General features: G+C 37.3%; 1 protein-coding gene and 1 pseudogene across 4 annotated transcripts in view; one reads left to right on the forward strand and one right to left on the reverse strand.

The window, feature by feature from the left end:
• The window catches only part of SBF2 (SET binding factor 2), a 465,356-nt gene that overhangs the window by 198,449 nt on the left and 243,550 nt on the right, over window positions 1-23,357 (reverse strand). For all 4 annotated transcript variants that reach the window (XM_032640039.1, XM_032640040.1, XM_032640038.1 and 1 more), the window contains 3 exons: window positions 13,129-13,261; window positions 11,767-11,875; window positions 767-880 (listed from right to left, as the gene is read on the reverse strand). In XM_032640039.1, the coding sequence (XP_032495930.1) occupies window positions 767-880; window positions 11,767-11,875; window positions 13,129-13,261 (356 nt within the window). The remainder of the gene's footprint in view (window positions 1-766; window positions 881-11,766; window positions 11,876-13,128; window positions 13,262-23,357) is intronic.
• Window positions 1,014-2,748, forward strand: LOC116757645 (annotated as a pseudogene).

Below are 23,357 nucleotides of genomic sequence, written 5' to 3' on the forward strand. Positions count from 1 at the left end.
AGGGGAAAAAAAAAAAAAAGATTTTAAACAGCTCAGACTGGAATACTATTCAAGAAGAATATGAAGGTCTTCGTTCTAGTAATGGCTTGAAAGGGAATGCAAAATTTCTAAGTTTCAAATTTCTGATGATGGATAAATGGGCACCTAAAATGTTGTTAGTAAAATAAAATACTGTACTTTTAAAAATAAACAAAGGTTGACAAAAGAATTAAATTTGTTTCAATGAGAAACACCCAAGTCACAATATTTCTTAAAACTTCACTGCACAGAATGCTGGACATTTAATCTATCACTAGGTTACATCTTTTTTGTAGCAACTTGGAAACACTGACCAGTTGCTATCACATTGTTTTGCAAGAAGCACACCTACCAAAGAGAAATGAGATGTCAATAAAGAAGGCGAAGGAAAAGGAACAGGTGCTAGCTTCTAATGAGGGATGTTAGGAGATTCAGGGATTTCGAGGCATAGTCTGGTCTTGTTTTCACAGGTGTGTTTCCAATACCTAGCACAGTATTCAGTATATAGTAACTACTAAATAAGTATGCTGAGTGAAAAACTGAATGTAGAACAAATATTCAGTTAGGATTCAAAGTATATTCTTTAGATAATACCTAATAAATAATCTTATTCTAACTACTATATGAGAATATATTCATGTTTTAAGAAGATATCTTTTTTAAGTAATTACACTGTCAATAAATGATATCCAATTATCTTAGTTTAGATTTAAATCAAGAGAAAATTACTATAAAAAATATATCATACCAAAGAAAGAGCTGCTTGAGTCTGATGTAGAAGTGGTTCCGGAAGGGAAGAGAGGTGAATACATTCAGGAATTTTAATAGTGCCTCCATCCAAATCAGCTATGATTACATCTAACTGAAGAAGACAAAAAAAAAATTAATCTGTAATTAATAAAATGTATGTCTAGATTGGCTTCCCAGCTACTGTATATCTCCCAGCTTCCTCTGAAATTAGGTATGGTGTGTGACTAAGTTTCTGCCAATGGAACATGAAAAGTGATGTGCACACTCCCAGGTACTCAAAACAGAGGGCATGTAAGGCCCTCCTATGGTCTCTTTCCCCTTCCCATAGCTGAAACTATGAACTGGCAGTAACCCAACCCTGAACATTCAGAGGATGACAATGCCTGAGTGGATTCTAGTGGAGGAACAAGAAGCAAAGAAGTATGGACCTTGAATGAGTTCATGGAGCAAACTGGTCTGACATAATGGAACACTTCTATCTACAAACTGCTGCATAAGCGCTAAATAAAATTCCATTTTGTTTTAGTCATTGTATTTTGCATGCGTTATTACAGGAGTTAAGCCATATCCTAAATAACACAGTAATCATTATAAGAGTTAACAAGCAAAGCAATTAGTATACATCAAAATGGTACTGTTTAGGTAGTTAAGAAAGAAGCTGATTTTTAGCATTTTACAAAGTCTGTTTTAAAATAACAGGTAGGGGGCACAGGGTGCCTGGGAGCCGCGGGGTCGGGGTGGCGGGGTGCACGAGGGCGCCGGTGGCGGCGCTCGGCCTGCTGCGTTAAGCGCTGAGTGCGGGCGACAGCGTGGTCAACATGGTGACCCAGAGTGCCTTCCCATTCCCCGTAACCCTGTCGCTGTGCCACATCCTGGCGCTGTGCACGGGTCTCCAGCCTCTGCTCCATGCCTGGCATGTGCCCCTGGCGCCGCTTTTCTTGTGCCCTGGGCCCCAACCGCATCAGCAGCCCAGCCGCCTGTGGCCGCTGCACTTCTAACGGTGTTACATGCTGCCGCTTGCCTTCGGCAAATACTTCGTGTCAGTGTCCACGCACGTCAGCATCTGGAAGGTGCCCATGTCCTATGCGTACACAGTCAAGGCCACCATGCCCATCTCGGTGGTCCTCCTGTCCTGGATCATCATGGAGAAACAGAGCACCAAGGTGTACCTGTCACTCATCCCCATCATCAGTGGCGTCCTGCTGGCCATGGTCACCAAGTTGTCCTTCGACATGTGGGGGCTTGTCAGCGCCCTTGCTGCCACACTGTGCTTCTCGCTTCAGAATATGTTCTCCAAAAAGGTATTACGAGAGTCAAGGATCCACCATCTCCAGCTGCTGAACAGCTTGGGCTGCCACGCTGTCTTTTACATGATCCACGTGGGTCCTTGGTGGACCTCTGAGCTTTCCTGGTCAGCAGCGACCTGACCTATGTGTCCCAGTGGCCTTGGATGCTTCTGCTCCTGGCTGTCAGCAGCTTCTGTAACTTTGCCCAGAACGTCATTGCCTTCAGCATCCTCAACTCTATCAGCCCTCTGAGCTACTCGGTTGCCAATGCCACCAAGAGAATCATGGTCATCACGGTGCCCCTGATCATGCTGTGAAACCCGGTCACCAGCACCAACGTCCTGGGCATGATGACGGCCATCCTGGGGGTCTTTCTGTGCAATAAGACCAAGTAAGATATGAATCAGCAAGCCCGGAAGCCCTCCCTGTCACGACGGGGGACCTAAGCAGTAAGGAGCATCATCGGAGCACCCTAGAGAAGCCCCACAACAGCATCCTCTTCCCCCAGCACGGGGACTATCAGTACGGCTGCAACAACATCTTAACAGATCACTTCTAGTACAGCCGGCAGAGCTACCCAAAGTCATACACGTTGTACCATTATGACATGCAGAGTCTAGCAAGCAGGGCAGGATGTTCTGCCAATCCTCCTCTCCACCCCCCAGCAGTACCAGAAACTTCTGACAACCAGTGAAAGTATAACCCAGCTGAGGGGGGATTGGTTCCACTGCTTTAATTCCACTGCTCAGGTAGGCACAGGACTGGTGCAGGAGTGGAGCAGAGGAGTTCGAGGGTTATTGAAAACATCTCCAGCCACAAAGATGGACTCAGCTTTCTGGTCAGCCCCATGGCTGTGTGCAATTCTGGTAAACGTTCCCCAGTGCAAAATTACTGCAATTAGCATTGAATTCTTAGAACCTAATTCTCTGACCCATAAGTCAGAGTTGGCATGTGCCCAGATCCAGAGGGAAGGATGGCCGCTGTCTCCTGGGCTCCTTCTTCCCTTGCCGGAGTAGGGCATCCCTCCTTTTGGAGCAGCAAGGAGGAGAGGACGCAGAGCTGCGAGAAGGATCATGGGGAAATCATGTTCAGTGTTTCAAGCTCTATTTCTCTAATACTCATTTTGTGTTTTCTGATGAGCCTTCACCGCTTCTGTCCTGACTTAGTGGGATGTTTGGTGGGGAAATGTTGGTTTTATGAGGATCTTGCATTTTTCTAGGGCATATTTTGTAGTTGTCTGTGTTATGCCTCAGTCCCCCTTCAGGGATGCAGGATGCATGAGGACTGGCTATGGTTGGAAAACCCTTTTGTTTTAAGCATTTAAAAACAAGAAAAGTTGCTGGTGATGCCTATCTCAGCACATTTCTGCATTTAGTAGGAAGGAATGAAGTGTTTTGAACGCTCTTTTAGTGACCACAATCTCTGAAAGTGACATGAATCAAGAATGTCATCTCAATAGTTTGTGTCATAAATGAGAGCTCAGCACTCTGATTCCATTAGCTGTTCTTGTGGTGTTTACATGAGGTTCTGAATCATGTCCCTGTGAAGGGGCAAGCACAACCTAGGACTTAGTTTGCCAAATCAGAGTCTGGTCAAGAAAAAAATCTGGGTTTGGTAGAATCACATCATTAGGAAGATTATGTGACCCAGTGGGTAACCCATGTGCTGAGGTCCAGGTTGGGACACCTGGCCTCACAAGAGACTGTGCCCTCGGAGGGGACCACTTGCTTGGCTGGTGGGGTCTTCGCTAATGCTGCCTTCTTACTTCAGCCCTGTCCCCAGCCTCTTGAAACAGGCACTTGGCTTGACCAGCAGATGGGATTTTGGGTCACCCTTACCTTCTGGTACGTGAGACAGTTCTCTGTTCCAAGAGGAAGTACCTACTGTAGCTAAAGCTTGACTACTATTTGTTTTTGATAAATGGAATTTTGTATTTATAGGTTACATCTTGTCAGCTTATGAATGGACAACTCCTGGAGAGGTCATAGGGTCCCCCCTTCTGGCCTGTGATTTTAGTACCACTGGCCTCAGGAGTCCCTGGTTTCACTGGCTTGCTTTTTAATTACTTTGGCCCCAAGTTCTAAGACAATTCTGTGTAAAACAGGAAGGGGCCGTCCTGAAGGGTGTTATTTATGAAAAGAACGTGCTGTGTGCCTTCACCAGAGGCAGTAGAGTCTGCAGTTGAACCACAATAAATGGGGATAATTTTGCACGGCAAAAAAATAAATAAAATAAAATAACATGTAAAAATGTAATAGAGAAACTAGCCAAAATTGTTGAAGTTATATGTGTGATAATAGGATTAAATTAATTCTAATTTATTAAATAAAAAATTTAATTTTGTCAGCACTTGGTTTTGTCTAACTTCCAGAGACAGTTTATATTCAGTGGGAAAAAATTACCTACAAACCAGATGAGTGTGTTTCTAATTAGTACTAATGAGGCTTTACTTAATGATTACTGATTTACACAGATTTTTATATGGTGATATCAAAGTTAAATAGGAACTAGATATCAATATATAAGGTTAGAAAGAATGATTAATATATGAATAAGGGTCCTGTTTATAACTGCAATGTAGAATGGTGTTTTGTCAGTTTACATAACACCTATGATTTGATTACAATTTTAATTATGTAAAAGTACCTACAGAGCTTACCTCTTTGCTGGCATTTAAAACTAAAACAAAATTAGAATTACAACTTTTCAGGATTTGTGGATCACAGATGTCATATAGCCCAACCTTTCAGTGAAGCATTTTTCTTAAACTCCCTGAAAAGTGTCACGCAACCTGTTCCTTGCACTCTACTTACACTACCTGAGAGTACACTCTTCACATAAGGAAACCCATTCTCATCATTGGGCAGCTCTACTTAGCTGAAAACTCTTATACAGAGGAGAAATTTGTTTCCATATCCACTATACCCACTGATTCTATTTCAGTCTCTAACCCTTTTTTCTATGACAGCTACTTAAATATTTATCTTTAGCTATCAAATAACATTAGGTTATTACCTGAGAAAATTTCTTTAGGGCCTCACAAAATAGTTTCCAAACTCTTGACATCCTAGAGGTCCTTCTCTGAAGCCCATTATTTTGTTACAGTCCCTCTTAAAGTGCAGTACAGAGAAATAAACCTGTTATTTCAGAACTGGCTGAATACAGAGCATTACTTTCTCTCTCTGGTATTTTATTCATATGGCATTGAGAACAGAATAATATGGTGGAGCTCATACTGAACTTGTATTCCACTAAAACCCTTCACTCTTTTGCAAATGCTTTTTGTATTTTAGTTATCAGCCAATCAGCATAAACACAGGCCTCATTTCGAAATACAAATAAATTAAATCACTCATAACAAAAGTATAAATTAATGGAGAATTTTATCTTCCTTTCTCATATATAGGATGAAGATTACAGAAAGATAAACTTAACATGCCAAAAGAGGGGAATTTTAAAACATTAATGAATTCATTTTATAAGTCTCCTGTACATGCTATAAGGAAAAATTAATGTATTTAGATTTTTGAATGATGCTTTTCTTCCAGCCAATCTTTTCTACTGGTAATGCAACAGATCCGAAAATAGTAATTAGTTGAAATGTTACAGGACTCAAAAAAATATGATAAACCTCTGACCGCAATAACCGGCAATTTAAAGATGAATACTGGAGATCCTCAAGGTGGTGGAGGAGAAGGATGTGGAGATCATGTTCCTCCCCACAAATACATCAGAAATACATGTGGAACAGCTCCTACAGAACAACTGCTAAACGCTGGCAGAAGACCTCAGACTTCTCAAAAGACATATATATATTTTTTCCTTTTTCTCTTTTTGTGAGTGTGTATGTGTATGAGTCTTTGTGAGATTTTGTCTGTAGAGCTTTGCTTTTACCATTTGGCCTATGGTTCTGTCTCTCCGTATTTTCTTTTTTCTTGCATAGTTTTTAGCATTTGCTATCATCGGTGGATTTGTTTTTTGGTTTGGTTGTTCTCTTCTTTCTTCCATTCTTTTTTCTTCTTCTTTTTATTACTTATTAATGTTTTTAAATAATTTTTTATTTTAATAACCTTTATTTTATTTCATTTTATTATTATTTTTCTTTCTTTCTTTTTTTCTCCCTTTCCTTCTGAGCCATGTGGCTGACGGGGTCTTGGTGCTCCAGCCGGGTGTCAGGCCGCTGACTCTGATGAGGGAGAGCCGAATTCAGGATATTGGTCCACCAGAGACCTCCCGGCTCCATGTAATATATATGGTGAAAGCTCTCCCAGAGATCTCCATCTCAATGCTAAGACCCAGCTCCACTCAACAACCAGTAAGCTACAGTGCTGGTCCCCCTATGCCAAGCAACTAGCAAGACAGGAACACAACGCCACCCATTAGCAGAGAGGCTGCCTAAAATCATAATAAGGTCACAAACACCCCAAAACACACCAGCGGATGTGGTCCTGCCCACCAGAAAGACAAGATCCGGCCTCATCCACCAGAACACAGGCACCAGTCCCCTCCACCAGGAAGCCTACACAACCCACTGAACCAACCTTAGCCACTGGCGGCAGACACCAAAAACAACGGAAACACAAACCTGCAGCCTGCGAAAAGGAGACCCCAAACACGTAAGTTAAGCAAAGTGAGAAGACAAAGAAACACACAGCAGATGAAGAAGCAAGATAAAAACCCACCAGACCAAACAAATGAAGAGGAAATAGGCAGTCTACCTGAAAAAGAATTCAGAGTAATGATAGTAAAGATAATCCAAAATCTTGGAAACAGAACAGAGAAAATACAAGAAGCGTTTAACAAGGACCTAAAGGAACTAAAGAGCAAAAATGATGAACAACACAATAAATGAAATCAAAAATTCTCTAGAAGGAATCAATAACAGAATAACTGAGGCAGAAGAATGGATAAGTGACCTGGAAGACAAAACAGTGGAAATGACTACCACAGAGCAGAATAAAGAAAAAAGAACGAAAAGAATTGAGGACAGCCTCAGAGACCTTGGGGACAACATTAAACTCACCAACATTCGAATTACAGGGGTGCCAGAAGAATCAAGTCCAGGAAGCATAGAGAATGCCATACAGGATAAATCCAAGGAGAAACACGCCAAGACACATATTAATCAAACTATCAAAAGTTAAATGTAAAGAAAAAATATTAAAAGCAGCAATGGAAAAACAACAAATAACATACAAGGGAATCCCCATAAGGTTTAACAGCTGATCTTTCAGGAGAAACTCTGCAAGCCAGAAGGGAGTGGCAGGACATACTTAAAGTGATGAAAGGGAAAAACCTACCACCAAGATTACTCTACCCAGCAAGGATCTCATTCAGATTTGACGGAGAAATTCAAAACTTTACAGACGAGCAAAAGCTAAGAGAATTCAGCACCACCAAACCAGCTTTACACCAAATGCTAAAGGAACTTCTCTAGGCAGGAAACACAAGAGAAGGAAAAGACCTACAATAACAAACCCAAAACAATTAAGAAAATGGTAATAGGAACATACATACCGATAATTACCTTAAATGTGAATGGATTAAATGCTCCAACCAAGAGACACAGATTGGCTGAATGGATACAAAAACAAGACCCATATATATGCTGTCTACAAGAGACCCATTTCAGACCTAGGGACACATACAGACTGAAAGTGAGGGGATGGAAAAAGATACTCCATGCAAATGGAAATCAAAAGAAAGCTGGAATAGCAATTCCCATATCAGACAAAATAGACTTTAAAATAAAGACTATTAGAAGAGGCAGAGAAGGACACTACATAATGATCAAGGGATCAATCCAAGAAGAAGATATTACAATTGTAAATATTTATGCACCCAACATATGAGCACCTCAATACATAAGGCAAATGTTAACAGCCATAAAAGGGGAAATAGACAGTAACACAATCATAGTAAGGGACTTTAACACCCCACTTTCACCAAAGGACAGATCATCCAAAATGAAAATAAATAAGGAAACACAAGCTTTAAATGATACATTAAACAAGATGGACTTAACTGATATTTATAGGACATTCCATCCAGAAACAACAGAATACACTTTCTTCTCAAGTGCTCACGGAACATTCTCCAGGATAGATCATATATTGGATCACAAATCAAACCTTGGTAAATTTAAGAAAACTGAAATCGTATCAAATATCGTTTCTGACAACAACACTATGAGACAAGATATCAATTACAGGAAAAAAACTGAAAAAAAAAACCATACACATGGAGGCTAAACAATACAGTACTAAATAACCAAGAGATCACTGAAGAAATCAAAGAGGAAATCAAAAAATATCTACAAACAAATGACAATGAAAACACGACGACCGAAATCCTATGTGATGAAGCAAAAGCAGATCTAAGAGAGTTTATAGCGACACCATCCTACCTCAAGAAACAAGAAAAATTTCAAATAAAAAGCCTAACCTTACACCTAAAGCAATTAGAGAAAGAAGAACAAACAAAACCCAGAAGGAAAGAAATCATACAGATCAGATCAGAAATAAATGAAAAAGAAACGAAGAAAAAAAGAGCAAAGATCAATATAACTAAATGATGTTTCTTTGAGAAGATAAACAAAATTGATAAACCACTAGCCAGACTCATCAAGAAAAAAAGAAGACTCAAATCAACAGAACTAGAAATGAAAAAGGAGAAGTAACAACTGACAATGCAGAAATACAGAGGATCATGAGAGATTACTATAAGCAATTATATGCCAATAAAATGGACAATCTGGAAGAAATGGACAAATTCTTAGAAATGCACAATCTTCCAAAGCTCAACCAGGAAGAAATAGAAAACATAAACAGACCAATCACAAGCACTGAAATTGAGACTGTGATTAAAAATTTTCCAACAAACAGAAGCCCAGAACCAGATGTCTTAACAGGCGAATTCTATCAAACATTTAGAGAAGAGCGAACACCTATCCTTCTCAAACTCTTCCAAAATATAGTGGAGGGAGGAACACTCCCAAACTCATTCTATAGGGCCACCAACACCCTGATACCACAACCAGACAAAGATGTCACAAAGAAAGAAAACTACAGGCCAATATCACTGATGAACATAGATGGAAAAATCCTCAACAAAATACTAGCAAACAGAATCCAACAGCACGTTAAAAGGATCATACACCATCATCAAGTGGGGTTTATCCCAGGAATGCAAGGATTCTTCAATATATGCAAATCAATCAATGTGATAAACCAAATTAACGAATTGAAGGAGAAAAACCAAATCATCATCTCAATAGATGCAGAAAAAGCTTTTGACAAAATTCAACACTCATTTATGATAAAATCCCACACTCATTTATGATAAAATCCCACCAGAAAGTAGGCACAGAGGGAACTTACCTCAACATAATAAAGGCCATATACGACAAACCCACAGCCAACATCGTTCTCAATGGTGAAAAACTGAAACCACGTGCTCTAAGATCAGGAACAAGACAAGGCTGTCCACTCTCAGAACTAGTATTCAACGTAGTTTTGGAAGTTTTAGCCACAGCAATCAGAGAAGTAAAAGAAATAAAAGGAATCCAAATTGGAAAAGAAAAAGTAAAGCTGTCACTGTTTGCAGATGACATGATACTATACATAGAGAACCCTAAAGAAGCCATCAGAAAACTACTAGATCTAATCAATGAATTTGGTAAAGTAGCAGGATACAAAATTAATGCACAGAAATCTCTTGCATTCCTATACACTAATGATGAAAAATCTGAAAGCGAAATTAAGGAAACACTCCCATTTACCATTGCAACAAAAAGAATAAAATACCTAGGAATAAACCTACCTAAGGAGACAAAAGACCTGTATGCAGAAAACTGTAAGACACTGATGAAAGAAATTAAGATGATAGCAACAGATGGAGAGATAATACCATGTTCTTGGATTGGAAGCATCAACATTGTGAAAATGACTATACTACTCAAAGCAAACTACAGATTCAATGCAATCCCTGTCTAAAGACCAATGGCATTTTTCACAGAACTAGAATAAAAAATTTCACAATTTGTATACAAACACAAAAGACCCCAAATAGCCAAAGCAATCTTGAAAACGAGAAACGGAGCTGGAGGAATCAGACTCCCTGACTTCAGACTACACTACAAAGCTACAGTAATCAAGATAGTATGGTGCTGGCACAAAACCAGAAATATAGATCAATGGAACAGGATAGAAAGCCCAGAGATAAACCCAGGCACATATGGTCACCTTATCTTTGATAAAGGAGGCAAGATATACAATGCAGAAAAGACAGCCTCTTCAATAAGTGGTGCTGGGAAAACTGGAAAGGTACATGTAAAAGTATGAGATAAGAACACTCCCTAATACCATACACGAAAATAAACTCAAAATGGATTAAAGACCTAAATGTAAGGCCAGACACTATCAAACTCTTAGAGGAAACTATAAGGAGAACACTCTATGACATAAATCACAGCAAGATCCTTTTTGACACACCTCCTAGAGAAATGGAAATAAAAACAAAAATAAACAAATGGGACCTAATGAAACTTAAAAGCTTTTGCACAGCAAAGGAAACCATAAACAAGACGAAAAGACAACCCTCAGAATGGGAGAAAATATTTGCAAATGAAGCAACTGATAAAGGATTAATCTCCAAAATTTACAAGCAGCTCAATATCAAAAAAACAAGCAACCCAATCCAAAACTGGGCAGAAGACATAAACAGACATTTCCCCAAAGAAAATATACAGATTGCCAACAAACACATGAAAGAATGCTCAACATCACTAATCATTAGAGAAATGCAAATCAAAACTACAATGAGGTATGACCTCACACCAGTCAGAATGGCCATCATCAAAAAATCTACAAACAGTATATTGTGGAGAGGGTGTGAAGAAAAGGGAACCCTCTTGCACTGTTGGTGGAAATGTAAATTGATACAGCCACTATGGAGAACAGTATGGAGGTTCCTTAAAAAACTAAAAACAGAACTACCATATGACCCAGCAATCCCACTCCTGGGCATATACTCTGAGAAAACCATAATTCAAAAAGAGTCATGTACCACAGTGTTCATTGCAGCTCTATTTAAAATAGCCAGGACATGGAAGCAACCTAAGCGTCCAATGACAGATGAATGGATAAAGCAGATGTGGCACATATATACAATGGAATACTACTCAGCCATAAAAAGAAACGAAATTGAGTTATTGGTAGTGAGGTGAATGGATCTAGAGTCTGTCATACAGAGTGAAGTAAGTCAGAAAGAGAAAAACAAATGCCATATGCTAACACATATATATGGAATCTAAAAATAAAAAATAAATAATGGTTCTGAAGAACCTAGGGCCAGGACAGAAATAAAGATGCAGACGTAGAGAATGGATGTGAGGATGTGGGGAGGGGGAAGGGTAAGCTGGGACAAAGTGAGAGAATGGCATGGGCATATATATACTACCAAACGTAAAACAGCTAGTTGGAAGCAGCTGCATGGCACAGGGATATCACCTCGGTGCTTTTTGACAACCTAGAGGGGTGGGATAGGCAGGGTGGGAGGGAGACGCAAAAGGGAGGAGATATGAGGATATATGTATATGTATAGCTGATTCACTTTGCTATAAAGCAGAAACTAACACACCACTGTAATGCAATTATACTCCAATAAAGATGTTAAAAAATAAAATAAAATAAAAATAAAGGTGAATACTTACAAGCTCATGAACATCAGTTTTAAAGACAGAATGTACTCCAATAATGAAAGGCGTTGGGGAACTCAGAACTTCCAGTAGCTGAGCCGGGAGAATAGGAATATAAGGATAACTGGAAATAATAAAAACATACATGAGATATATTTGTTCTTCGGTAATATAACATATCTTTCTTCCTTTTTTATGCTGTGTGAATTTTAGATTACCTATGTTTAGAAATTATCAATAATATTTGCCGGGTTGTTAATATTAAATTCTTGGGGAAAAAAAATTTTTTTAAAAATCTTCATGTGAAAGATATGATCCAATATAACAAGATATAAAGTAAACAAGGGCAGCTTCCTTATCCCTTACCCTAAGCAAGCAGTCTCTTTAGGTTGTTCAAACTTGCTTGAAATAATTTTTCCGTACACAGCAATCTGACATCAGGTGGTAATACTGACTCCCTGATCGGTCCGCTCCCTCAATATTGGTGATGGTTTATTTGTCTATATAAAACAATCATTCAAATTCCATTTTCTATACTTGATTTTTGTATTTAATAAGAATGGCAAGGTACAAAAACAAAGGTTTAGAATGCTCTATTATCCAGGAGTTAAGAAAAGCTCATAGGTTAAAAAAATTTTTTAATAAAATCTGTAGACTGTCTAAATTTTTTCTAGTTTGTATAAACTTAAGTTTCCTAGATATTGTGGTTATCAAATTGATAAAAAAGAGTATTAAAATAAAATATTCTACTTACAGCACTGTAAGTCATCACTTGTTTAGGTTGTTTTATTTTTTACTTTTTATTATGAAAAATTAACTTCCCTCTCCCCCCCGAAAATAGAGAAAAAAGGAAAATAAAGCCCCATGTATCTAATTCAGTTTTGACAATCACCAGTGCATGGCCACATACATATTTCTACCCATTTTTGTTCTCTTCCCTACCATATTATTTGGAGGAAATCCCAGACATATCATTTATACATACTTTAGTATATATCTGAAAAAGATAATGGCTCTTTAAAAAATAAAACCATAATACACTATAACCCCTCAAATTAATAATTCCTTAACAGTAAATAGAGAGTAATATCTTAAGATTTTAATCTCCTACTATATTCAAAGGGAATTAAATGTTGCTGACAGTACTATTCAAATTAATTATGCTTTCATGAAATAAATCACCACTCAATAATAGACAACTTGGAAAAGTTCCAAATTCCAGGCTAATTCCTATCAGAATCATGACTCCTACAACAATGTAACTTTGTAACATATGCCCTTGTCATTCAAAACTGTCGTGCTATGATGTTTTGACTGATCATCGATAAGTAATGCATGATTTGGGAATAAATAAAGATACCAAATAAAAACTCTCACCTATATTTAAGAGGAAACATTAATGATTCCAGGGCCCTACAAGCATCACTAAGTCTCTGGAAACTTGCAGAATGGAAGAGAACCTTATTTTCTGTGAGGACTGCACAGAAGAGGCTGAGGACATTCTGAATTCCTGAAAACACAAAGAGCAAATGATTACCAAATGCATTTAATTTTACATGTGCTGCCAACGAAGACTTAGAATGACATGGAATGAAAAAGCCAATATTTTAAAAATCTCTGAAGAAAAATATTTGGTTAAACTATAAATTCCATAGAGCCTAAGGGTATTTCTTTCCCAAACTTTCAGTTTTGTTTGTCTAATCAGTGTAACACTCATTGAATATATTAGTTGTTTGGAAATACACTATTACCTTCTTTTCAACTTAATCTCCAAGGTCTGTACTTAAATTTCTGTTTTAGATCCTTCGCATTGTTCTAATAACGTTTTTCCCTTTTAAAGTCCATTTGTCTGATGTTAGCATAACCCTACCAGTTTTGTTATTGAAATTTTCCTGGTATATCTTTTTTCCACCTTTTTACATCAACCTTTCTCTACTTCTTGGAAATAGCACATTGCTGACAACTTTAAAAATCCCCACTAAAATCAACAAGAAAAAAGCAACGTTAAGAGAATAATATGAATTTACAATTTACAAAAGAGGAAATCAAAATGATAAACATGAAAAGAAGCTCCAAAACTTCTAATAATCAGAAAATTTCAACCTAATAAACTCATGAGGTATGATATTAAACCTACTACAATATCCAAAATCAAAGCCTGACAATTCTAAGTTTTTATGAGGATGGCAGGGAAAGGAACTATCATACATGCTGCTGTGAGGAATATAAAGAAACTTAAGATGCATATACCCTACCATCTAGTTATTACAGTAATTTTAGTAATTCCATTATTAGTTATTTATCACAGAAACTCTCTCACATGTACCCAAGAAGATAAGGTACAAAAAGGTACATTGTAGAAGTATTTAAACAATGAAAAAAGTGGGCACATCCTAAATGTAAGAATGAAGAATAAATTATAGTAAAATCATACTATAAATTAAACTTCCTCTGATTGAAGATGGCAAATGTTGACTGAAACAAAAAACTAAAGTTTTATTATTCAAAATTTATAAAATGAAAAGCAATTATACTCCAATAAAGATTTTTTTAAAAAACCACCAGATTTATAAAATGAAATAATTATTAAAGAAATTTAAATACAATTTTCAAGTGATATGGCTTTTGGGGGTAGGTCTGTAACATTTATACTTGTGAATTTAAGATAGATTAAAACATCACTAAGACTTTTGGGATACCTTTACAGCAGTGAAAATAAGAGAGCTAGTGCTACATATATCAACATGAATAACTCTCCCAAATATAATGTCGAGTGAGGAAAGTAAGGTATAAAGTGATGCTATAGAATGACAGCATTTATATATTGTTTAAAACCATACAAAATGCTACTATATATTGTTCAGGTATATACAAACATACAGTCAAAATATAAAGATATATCTGGGACTAAAAAATACCAAATTTGGGATAGTATATAACTCTGGGATGAGAAGGCATACGCAGGAAGTTTCAACTATATCTATGATGCTACAGTTGTTAAACTGGATCATAGATACGTTAAACATTTTTTTTGTGGGGGGGGGAATAATTTAAAGCTTACAGAAAAGTTGTAAGAATAGTGCACAGAGCACCCATCTACCCTTCACAATGATTCACCTAATGTTAAAATTTTGCTCCATTTGCTTTAACATTTGTACTTATGTACTAGCATGCCCTGACTCTTTCTACAAACACACACACATTTTTCTGAGCCATGTGAATGTACACATCACGACATTTACCCCTAAATACTTCAGTGTGTTTTCTGGAAGAATAAAGATAATGTCTTCCTAACCACAGTATGGTTATCATCCTCAGTAAATTAAACATGTTGCAATACTTGAAGTCTAATCTTACATTTGTATTCCAATTTTGTCCACTGACTCAATGTTATTCTTTGGAGCTTTTCCCCTACCATCAGGATTCATTCTAAGCTCAATATTCTATTTAGCTGTCATGTTTCTTTATTCTCATTCAATATGGAGCATTTCCACAACCTTAAAATTTTCTTTTACTGAGATAAAATTCACATAACATAAAATTAACCATTTCAAAGAGAACGATTTATTCATTTGCTCACTAAACTATCTTGCATCCTAGGAGTAAATCCTACTCAGTCATGGTCTATGATCCTTTAACATGTTGTTGAATTTGGTTTGCCAATATTTTGTTGAGGATTTTTTCATCTAAGTTCATCAGGGATGTTGGCTTCTAGTTTCCTTTTCTTGTAGTGTCCAAGTCTGGCTTTGGTATCAGGGTAGTAATGCTGGCCTTTTAAAATGAGTTTGGAAGTGTTCCCATTTCCATTTTTTGGAAGAGTTTTTAATGGACAGGTATTAATTCTTCTTTTTAAATTTTTGGTTGGATTCACCAGTGAAGCCATGTGGTCCTGGACTTTTCTTTTGGGAATGTTTTTGATTACTGATTCAATCTCCTTAGTAATTGTTCTGTTCAGATTTTCTATTTATTATTTCATTTTGGTAGGCTGTATGTTTCTAGGAATTTATTCATTCTTCTAGTTTACCTAACTGTTGGTATTTTCACAGTACTCACTTATGATCCCTAGTGTTTCTGTGGTACCAGTTGTCATGTCCCCTCTTTCATACCTGATTTTACTTATTTGAGTATTTTCTCTTTTTTTTCTAAGTCTAGCTAAAGGTTTGTTAATTCTACTTATCTTTTTTAAGAAACAGGTGTTAGTTTCATTGATCTTTTCTACTTTTTTTTTTTTTTTTTGGTGCTACGTGGGCCTCTCACTGCTGTGGCCTCTCCCGTTGCGGAGCACAGGCTCCGGACATGCAGGCTCAGTGGCCATGGCTCATGGGCCCAGCCGCTCTGCGGCATGTGGGATCTTCCCGGACCGGGGCATGAACCCGTGTCCCCTGCATTGGCAAGCAGACCCTCAACCACTGCGCCACCAGGGAAGCCCTCGACCCTCAACCACTGCGCCACCAGGGAAAGCCCTCTACTGTCTTTTTATTCTCTATTTCATTTATTTTTTGCTCAGATCTTTGTTATTTCCTTCCTTCTACTAACGTCAGGCTTCATTTGTTCTTTTTCTAATTCCCTGGAATGTAAAGTTAGGATATTTGAGATCTTTCTTTTTTCTTAATGTAGATATTTATCACCGTAAACTTCCCTCTTAGATCTGTGTTGCTGCATCCCGTAAGTTTTGGTGTTTGCTTTTCCATTTTCATTTGTCTCATGGTATTTTTTTTTTTTTTTTTTTTGCATTACGCGGGCCTCTCACTACTGTGGCCTCTCCCGCTGCGGAGCACAGGCTCCGGACGCGCAGGCCCAGCCGCCATGGCTCACGGGCCCAGCCGCTCCGCAGCATGCGGGATCTTCCCGGACCGGGGCACGAACCCACGTCCCCTGCATCAGCAGGCGGACTCCCAACCACTGCACCACCAGGGAAGCCCTCTCATGATATTTTTGATGTTTTCATTGACCCACTGGTTGTTCAGGAGCATGGTGTTTCATCTCTATTTGTGAATTTACAAGTTTTCTTCTTGACACTGATTTCTAGTTTCACACCATCCTGGTTGAAAAACACACTTGATATGATTTTAATCTTCATAAATTTATTAAGACTTGTTTTGTAGCCTAATATATAATTCATCCTGGAGAATGTTCAACGTGTGCTTGAGAAGAATGTGTATGTGTATTTTGTTGCTGTTGGATGGAAGGTTTTGTATATGTCTGTTAGGTCCATCTGCTATAACATGTTGTTTAAGTCCTTACTATTTGCCTTATTGATTTTCTGTTTGGATGATTTATCCATTGTTGAATGTAGGGTACTGAAGTCTTCTACTATTATTGTATTGCTGTTAACTTTTCCCTTCAGATCTGTTAATATTTGCTTTATATATTTAAGTACTCTGATGTTGGGTCCATAAATATTTACAGTTGTTATAACCTCTTGATGAAACTATTTTATCATTATATAATGACTTTGTCTCTTATTACAGTTTTTTGGCTAAAGTCTATTCTGTCTGATATCAATGTAGCTACCTGTGCTTTTCTTTGGCTTTTAATTTGCACGAGAGTATATTTTTATATAGCTTCACCTTCAGTATATATATATCATGAAAGCTGAAGTGAGTCTTTTTCCTTTTAGGCTCTGGTGAGGACAGCAGTCAGCACCTAGCTCTGTGTTAATTAGAAGCTGTATACCCTGTAAAGTATGCAGTCAAACACCTTTTAGGGAAACACTAGGAGAAGGGTATTTTTGCCTGCTCCCTCCGCACTGAGCCTGGAGGGATAACCACACCCATTAAGAACTGCTTCTTTGTGTTCTATAGTCTTATGGGACTTGTGAACACAAACTCTGTTGGCTTTCAGAGCTAGGAGTTTGAGGGAACCATTCCTCAGGTGGGAGCCAAAAGTTGATGTTCAAGATGTGTGGTCCCAACCCTTTGTTCTTCAGGGAGAAGCTGGGCGGGGGGTTCCCTCTCCATTATTTGGTGCTGTGCAAGGAGTGGGGTTTATGCAGGAGTGTATCTCCATCATTCCTACCCATTTCAATGTGGGTATTTTCTTAGGAGCCAAGGTACAGGAGTAACTTAACTAGTTTCTGGATTTCTCTCACAGGGAATTGCTCCATGTGTAGCTCTCTGTGAAAGAGTGAAATTCAGGAGCCTCCTATGTTGCCATCTTGGTCCTGAGTCTCATTTAGCCCTCCTATGACCCTCTCATTACCAGGATTTTCCTGTTAAATTTCTAGCAGGTCTGCCACTAGCCCCAAATAGGATTATAACTTAGACAAGCAGAGTTAGAGTTTTGTCCCTTTCATTTCCTTCTGGATTCAATATTATTTTTCCAGATAATGATGTTGTGGGCTTAAGCTTTCCCCCCTTTTGGCAGCAAAGTTGCTGGTTTTATGACCAGCCCTGCCCTGGCAAAACTATCATTTTCACTGATAGTACTGACATGCGGGAAAGAGGGGAGCCACCCCAGGTAAGAATGCTGCAGGTTCCTACTATTCTTATCCAAAGGTCTAGCATGAATAAATACTTCTGAGTTTGTTGTTTGCTTTTGGTCAATTTCCAGAGCACTGAAATAGTTGTACAATAACTGTACAACAATTTCTGTCTAGTTTCACACTGATTCTTTAGGGAGAGGATTAACTCTTCATACTGCCATAACCAGAATCATTATCCTTGGTGATGTCAATTTTGTTCACCTAAACTTTTGCTTATTGCTATCTAACTTCTCTAATGTATACTTCGTATTTTTCCTTGTAACTAATAAGCAATCTGTGTTCAGACACTTTAGACCATGCAAATATCTTGTTATCTTGTTATCTTCCTCACCAAAATTTCTGCCTAGATTTAGCATCTATTGATAATTACTATCTGACTCAGTCTTTACTATGATGATCATAAAATGCCTTTCCAAATCCAGCACTTCCTCCACATTCACCAGTCAGCACTCAACATTCTGCAATAAGCAGAACCCTCATTTATTCCCCCACTAACCTGCTTATTTATATATCCATTATCAGTATGGACTCATGGATTTCTTTTTTTTTTTGGATTTCTATTTTTTTATTCCAACATTCTATAAGTCATTACTGCCCTTAATTATTTTTGTGCCAATTAAGTCCTAGATTTAGACAGTGGGCACCCTTTAAACCTAGTTCCTGTGTCCCTGTGACATGAACTCAATTTTTTTCTTCTTACTTTCTGGCTTGACAAAATAATCCAGGCTCATATTTTACTTACTCTGTCCCTGCTCTGAAGTCAGCCACTTCTCCAAGGAGGCTGGTTCCTTTTGTGAGGAATGGCATTAAAGATCAAGGATACTGGGGTTTAGGGTAAATGTTAGATCATTTCTTCTAGGGTGTCTTTGTTTCTGGGCTACTTCTGCAGATACAGCAGATACATGAACACATATACATGCATAAAGACAAACACACACACACACACACACACATATACATATATTTGAGAAATCCTGAGTCCATATCATTACTTTCAATTCCAATCTATTCTCATAGGGTCTCCCCACTGACTCCAATACATATTTGCATGTCCCTTCTTCCACTGAGAACCCTGGATTCTAATAACATAAACATATTTATTCATTTGCTAAATCCTATATATAAACTGCATGATTTTTTCAGCCATTCTAACTCAAAAAATTATACCAACTAAAAAGGAGTTAATAATTTATTTGCAAGTCTCTCCAAAACTGAGGTTATACAGTCAAATACTATGTTTATAAGTTACTTTGATTGGTTTTTCCTCTTCAGTATGGTTATGTTATTCATTTGAAAGAGAGTGGAGTTTGTTTCTGTATGCTTTCAGTTTTAATTTTTTTTTATTTCTTCCCATCATGATTGATCTAATATTATTTTCTGAAGACGTGAGACCTAAATAAGTTTTGAGAAGTCAAAACTACCATAAGAAGTCTACTCAGAGAAGTGTCACTCCTTCCTGAATTAATAGTATTGTGCCAATATCAATTCCCTGGTTGTTATAATGTACTATGATTACATAAGACATTATTGTTGGGGGAAGGTAGGTGATGTATTCTTGAGAATTCTCTGTACCATTTTAGCAACTTCTCGTGAGTCAAAGCATTTAAAAATAAAAAATTTATATTAAAAGTCTGCAGTTGTATTAATTTCCAATGGCTATTATAATAAATTACTACAAACTTAATGGCTTAAACAACATGAATATATTATCTTAAAGTTCAGGAGGTTCAGAAGCCCTACTCTTGGCTTTTCCAGCTTCCAGCACCTGCCCAAATTCCTGAGCTCATGGCTCCCTTCTATCGTCAAGCTGGTAAGGCCGGTTGAGTCTTTGTCCCTTGTGTGATGTCAGAGTACACCAACTCTGACACTGACTCTTTTGCTTCCCTCTTCCATCTTTTTTTTTTTTTTTTTTTTTTTTCCTCTTCCATCTTTTAAGGACCTTTATGATCACACTGGGCCCACCTAAAGGAGCTGACAGTCGAGTTGTATTTTGAAGGATAAGCGGAATTTAGAGTTAGGGAGACAAGAGCATCAAGGCGTTTCAAAGTTGACAGAAGACCATATGCAAAGAAACAGAGGACTGAGGAAGGAAAAGGCACTCTGAGAGACCTACAAGTAGTTTTGCCAAGGGGAGGTTCATGAAGAATTTGTATACCATAGTAAGGAGTCCAAGCTTTTTTCCTGAAGACTCTAGGGAAGAACTTTCCCCTTTCCACTCCCATGTGAACCCTCTGTAATCCCTCACACAAAAGATAATCCATCAGAAAATAAAAGTCATAGCTGGCATCATGTAGTAGTAGATAAATTGTGAAGAAGGCAGGCATGCACTTTTAAGGGACTCTAACCTACTATATCAGTAAAAACAATCAATTTGTGATATCAAGGGGTGAAATATTGGGCTATATTTACTAATAGAGGATTTATGTCTCATGTATTAGAAATGAGTTGGATAATATTCTAGTGCTTAAAGGGTAAGTTTCTCATTATCCAGAAAATTATTTAATGTAATATAGAATAAAATTTACCTGTGACTAACTGAAGGATTGCTTAAACTTTGTATTTTTAAATATAACCTGCTTTCTTCAGCTTTAGATAATTAACAATCTCAAATATTTTAAGAAATTACATCAATGTTTTTATTCCTAACTAGCAACACTTGTTGCTGTGTTCACAGAGTTATTTAGAAATTCATTTTCTTTGAACTACTAGTCATAATCAGCTTTCTAAATAACCTTGAATTGTTTCCTAGTCTTTGGTAGCCAACGTCCATCCAAAGCTACACAATAACAGTTGGAGAAAACAATATGAAAACAAACATTCCAGTGATAATTACTGCTGATTTCACTATAATGGTACATACACATCCTGTTGATTATTTATAATAGTAAAACATTCTGAAAAATTACTTCCTGATCTTAACTTTTCTTAGGGGTTAAAGTTCTAAAATTCATAGCATCAAACATTAATGAACGTATTTGTTTCCCGTTTTGAAAAAACAACACCCAAAACTTTTATCCAGAATCCTCCCCTTCTCTGAATAATAACGATATGTTACACAAATAGAACACTACGCCTCAGCTTTCAAATGGGCAAATTGAGGAACTGAAGGCCATGGTTTTCAAGACAGGCTATATTTCCAAAAGCCTTAAACAATTTACTATAATTCTGTCAATCCACAATGGAGAAAACTTAACAATGGTTATGGCTTAATACAAGTCATGAAAAAGGAGATTTCTCATTCATTCGGTTGTTATTTGTTGAGTAGCTACTATGCACAAGGTATCAGGAATACAATAATGAAGAAAAACAAAATCCCTACCCTCCCAGATTACCTAAAGCTTTATATAGTTTAGTTTTGTAACTACCATTGAGAAGCAATGCTTAATATTTGTTACAAATTCGGTATATTATTTCCAAATATATTACAAATGGAAATCTTCTAAGTAAAAAATAACTAAGAAATGTAACTGAACTGGGCAAGTATGCATGAGTATATTTTAGTGGTTATGAACATGGGCTTATTCCCTTGAACGTGACATGAATTAAATACACTTTACATACTTATAAGTAGAGTTTAGCAATCTGGTAATCTTTAAATACAAGAAGTCATTTACTACAAGAGACCCCACCTCAGACCTAGAGACACATACAGACTGAAAGTAAGGGGATGGAAAAAGATATTCCATGCAAATGGAAACCAAAAGAAAGCTGGAGTAGCAATTCTCATATCAGACAAAATAGACTTTAAAATAAGGACTATGTAAAAGGGATTAAAGAAGGACACTACATAATGATCAAGGGATCGATCCAAGAAGAAGATATAACAATTGTAAATATTTATGCACCCAACATAGGAGCACCTCAATACGTAAGGCAAATACTAACAGACATAAAAGGGGAAATTGACAGTAACACATTCAATAGTAGGGGACTTTAACACCCCACTTTCACCATGGACAGATCATCCAAAATGAAAATAAATAAGGAAACACAAGCTTTAAATGATACATTAAACAAGATGGACTTAATTGATATTTATAGGACACTCCATCCAAAAACACAGAATACACATTTTTCTCAAGTGCTCATGGAACATTCTCCAGGATAGATCATATCTTGGGTCACAAATCAAGCTGGTAAATTTAAGAAAATTGAAATTGTATCAAGTATCTTTCTGACCACAACGCCATGAGACTAGATATCAATTACAGGAAAAGATCTGTAAAATATACAAACACATGGAGGCTAAACAATACACTACTTAATAATGAAGTGATCACTGAAGAAATCAAAGAGGAAATAAAAAAATACCTAGAAACAAATGACAATGGAGACACAACGACCCAAAACCTATGGGATGCAGCAAAAGCAGTTCTAAGGGGGAAGTTTATAGCAATACAAGCCCACCTTAAGAAGCAGGAAACATCTCGAATAACAACCTAACCTTGCACCTCAAGCAATTAGAGAAAGAAGAACAAAAAAAGCCCCAAAGCTAGCAGAAGGAAGAAATCATAAAAATCAGATCAGAAATAAATGAAAAAGAAATGAAGGAAACGATAGGCAAAGATCAATAAAACTAAAAGCTGGTTCTTTGAGAAGATAAACAAAATAGATAAACCACTAGCCAGACTCATCAAGAAAAAAAAGGGAGAAGACTCAAATCAATAGAATTAGAAATGAGAAAGGAGAAATAACAACTGACACTGCAGAAATAAAAAAATCATGAGAGATTACTACAAGCAACTCTATGCCAATAAAACGGACAATCTGGAAGAAATGGACAAATTCTTAGAAATGCACAACCTGCCAAGACTGAATCAGGAAGAAATAGAAAATATGAACAGACCAATCACAAGCACTGAAATTGAAACTGTGATTAAAAATCTTCCAACAAACAAAAGCCCAGGACCAGATGGCTTCACAGGTGAATTCTATCAAACGTTTAGAGAAGAGCTAACACCTATCCTTCTCGAACTCTTCCAAAATATAGCAGAGGGAGGGAACACTCCCAAATTCCTTCTACGAGGCCACCATCACCTTGATACCAAAACCAGACAAGGATGTCACAAAGAAAGAAAACTACAGGCCAATATCACTGATGAACATAGATGCAAAAATCCTC

Source organism: Phocoena sinus, chromosome 8, assembly GCF_008692025.1.
Source record: "Phocoena sinus isolate mPhoSin1 chromosome 8, mPhoSin1.pri, whole genome shotgun sequence".
NCBI classification, from domain to species: domain Eukaryota; kingdom Metazoa; phylum Chordata; class Mammalia; order Artiodactyla; family Phocoenidae; genus Phocoena; species Phocoena sinus.